Source organism: Martes martes (assembly GCF_963455335.1).
Source record: "Martes martes genome assembly, chromosome: 14".
NCBI lineage: Eukaryota > Metazoa > Chordata > Mammalia > Carnivora > Mustelidae > Martes > Martes martes.
The window spans coordinates 27,107,781-27,111,160 of NC_137902.1; the positions used below are offsets into that span (position 1 = coordinate 27,107,781).

General features: G+C 63.3%; 1 protein-coding gene across 1 annotated transcript; it reads left to right on the forward strand.

Moving 5' to 3' along the window:
- Nucleotides 1–244: 244 nt before the first annotated feature.
- Nucleotides 245–2,891, forward strand: LBX1 (ladybird homeobox 1; the record flags this gene model as incomplete). Its single annotated transcript, XM_080823070.1, has 2 exons — nt 245–569; nt 1,273–2,891. The coding sequence occupies 2 exons, from the start codon at nt 245–247 to the stop codon at nt 1,791–1,793; spliced, it is 846 nt and encodes a 281-aa protein (XP_080679196.1). The 3' UTR covers nt 1,794–2,891.
- Nucleotides 2,892–3,380: the final 489 nt, after the last annotated feature.

Below are 3,380 nucleotides of genomic sequence, written 5' to 3' on the forward strand. Positions count from 1 at the left end.
TTGCTGGAAGCCCCGGCGGCGGCGGCGGCGCCCGCGTCAGCGCCCTCCTCCCGGGGCCCCGTGCTGCTCTGCTCGCCTCTGCCGCTGCGCTAATCGGCCCCACGCCCGGCCCCGCGCCTGGCCCGGCGCGGCCTCCTTCCCGCCCGCCGCTGCCGCCCACCCGCGCCGCCCGGCGCCCGAGCTGCCCGCGGGCTGGGTCCCCGCGGCCCGAGCCGCCCCGGCCGGGCCCCCAAACGAGGCCGAGATGACTTCCAAGGAGGATGGCAAGGCGGCGCCGGGGGAAGAGCGGCGGCGCAGCCCGCTGGATCACCTGCCGCCTCCCGCAAACTCCAACAAGCCGCTGACTCCGTTCAGCATTGAGGACATCCTCAACAAGCCGTCTGTGCGGAGAAGTTACTCGCTGTGCGGGGCGGCGCACCTGCTGGCGGCCGCGGACAAGCACGCGCCGGGCGGCTTGCCCCTGGCGGGCCGCGCGCTGCTCTCGCAGACCTCGCCGCTGTGCGCGCTGGAGGAGCTCGCCAGCAAGACCTTTAAGGGGCTGGAGGTCAGCGTCCTGCAGGCAGCCGAAGGTAGGCGCCGCCGCTGGGTTCCCCTGTGCCCAGCACCCCACGCCCCGCTCCCAGTGCCCCACTCTTTGTGCCCAGTGCCTCTTGCCGCCTCCTCCCGCGCCTGCCGTCAGGGCCCTCCAGCCCAAGCCGCTGCCGCTGGGAGTGGAAATGAGTGGGACAGGACCCAAACCCTATTTTCTAGGGACCTCTGGATAGGCCAGAGTCCAGTGACCCAGGAGGGGTGGCGGGAACCCAAGATCTTTCCGCAATTTGCCTGCTCTGCTTGGCTCCCTCCCGTTCCCAGTGGCCTGGGCGCTCCTCGCCCTGTTGCTGGGTTGGAGAACCGAGAGCCTTTCAGCTAGGAGGACTTTTTGGGTACGGGGATAGTCGGGGTGATTGGGAAGAGGCGTAGAACCAACATTTACCCGGCAGTCAGGGCGTCCCTGTCTGGTTCCGTTGTGCTCTAGCGACCTCGGGTCTTTCAAATCAACTCTTAGGTGGGGAGCAGAGACTAAAACAATTTCTCCTAGAGACTTCCGGTAGACAGTCGGGAGAAGGAGGTTTGCTTTAAGCGAGTCTTGCCCTAGTCCGGGAGGGAGGCCGAATCAGATCCGAGAAGGGAACTGCAGCAGATCTCAGGCCGGAGGGGCCTGGGTGGGGTGAACTAGAGCCGGGGTGTGGTCTCCTCTCCCCTGCGCAAGCCTATCCTATGGTTTCCTCGCAGGCCGCGACGGGATGACCATCTTCGGTCAGCGGCAGACCCCCAAGAAGCGGCGAAAGTCGCGAACAGCCTTCACCAACCACCAGATCTACGAGTTGGAGAAGCGCTTCCTCTACCAGAAGTACCTGTCCCCCGCCGATCGCGATCAAATCGCGCAGCAGCTGGGCCTCACCAACGCTCAGGTCATCACCTGGTTTCAGAATCGACGCGCCAAGCTCAAGCGGGACCTGGAGGAGATGAAGGCCGACGTGGAGTCCGCCAAGAAACTGGGCCCCAGCGGGCAGATGGACATCGTGGCGCTGGCGGAACTCGAGCAGAACTCGGAGGCCGCGGGCGGCGGTGGCGGCGGCTGCGGCAGGGCCAAGTCGAGTCCTGGCTCTCCGGCGCTCCCTCCAGGCGCCCCGCAGGCCCCGGGCGCCGGGCCCCTGCAGCTCTCTCCTGCCTCCCCGCTCACGGACCAGCCGGCCAGCAGCCAGGACTGCTCAGAGGACGAGGAAGACGAAGAGATCGACGTGGACGATTGAGCTGCGCCCGGGATCTTCCGCCGCGCCGGGCCCCTAAGCGCCGGTACGCCCGCAGCCTCCCGGACAGCCGGACAGCCGAGGGGAGCTGGGACCTCCTCTGCAACTCCCGCCTTCTCTCCCCGCCCCCGTCCCTGGCCAGGACTCAGCTCCCGGCAGCCGCCTCCTCCCTCTCGAAGCAATAAACCCGGGCTGGCCGGCCGGGCCGGCCGCCGTGCGCGGCCTCCGCCGCCCCGGGAGCCCTCGCCGTGCAATTCTGTATGGCTCCTGTATAAATATTTAAACTTATATAGCGGGTTCTTCCGACCTCGGCCTGACTTTTTTCTTTCTTTCTTTTATTTTTTTAAATCTCGGAGATTTCCATGTTTTCCAAGCTCTCGGGCTGCTGGGTTTGCTGAGGGCAAGGCACTATCGAGGGTAACGAACCCTGAATCCCACGGTCTGGAGGAGGGGCCCACCCCGACTGTTTTGATTTTTCTCTGCATGTGGCGAATGCACTGGCCCTCTTCCTCCTCGCCTCCCTAGGCCTACTGCAGTTGACTTCTTTTTATTTCCTTCTGCCCTTTTTCCCCCCGGTGTGGGAAGGGGCTGAGGAGGACAGCCGGGGCCTGACTTGCAAGTTTCAAATCGATCTTTTCTCTCCCCTACCCTCCAGTCCGCAGAAGTCTGTTTTCGATGCCATTTCTGCCTCCCGATCCCCACTAACGCTATTTTTAAGATTCCTCCTGGCCCTCTCTCGGTTTCCTTGGATTGACTGCTGGGGTCTGGGTCTTCAGGACAAAGCAGGGAGAAATCCAACCAATCAACCAACTAAAACGGAACCCAAAGCCCTAGAATTATTTTTTACTCTTTTTAGAATTTTTTTGCATGTGACAGAGACTGAGAGGAGGCCACCCGAAGCCCTCGCCCCACCTCCTCGGCAGCTCTGGGTCTGACTGCAGTCTCCAATGCCCTGCTCCTGGCTCCACTTGCCCAGACAAGGGGTGACTTGATGAGGGTGGGTCCCGCGTGCCCCTTCCCTGCTCCTGCCCTGCCCTCTCCGCCCAGGACTGTACCCAAGGCCTCTTTCTCCGATAAATAAAGTCTTTGCCATTTTACTAGAACCGGCGGTGACCGTGTCTGAATGAGTGGGCCCTATTCAGGGAAGCCGCGCAGGCTCGGTGTCTCGCAGCTGCTCGCTGCCGGATGCCCTGGCCTTGGACATTTGGAGGAGTTTCGGGGCAGGGGCGAGGATAAGGGGTGCGGGGAAAGCGGGAGGAGTGGGCGCTTCCGGCTCCGAAACACTCGGCAGCTACCAGATTGGGGGTGGGGGAGAGAGCAGCGGTCTTCGCCAGGTCGGGGTAAAAAGTGAGGCGTGTGCATTGCTGGGAGACAGAGTGCATACATTTGGGGGCGTCATGGATGGGAAGTTAATTTGGGGGGAAAACGGTAGGTAGGTGGGGGGACTAGCCCTGCGTTCTGTGCATCCCACGCCCACCCCAGGGCATTCTTCCCGCGTTCTGCGGGACGCAGGCTAAAGGTTCTGTGTACCTCAGGTATAGCTCAGTGGGCAGCAGGGTGCAGCCCGAGGGCTCCCAAGTTTTGGTTCCG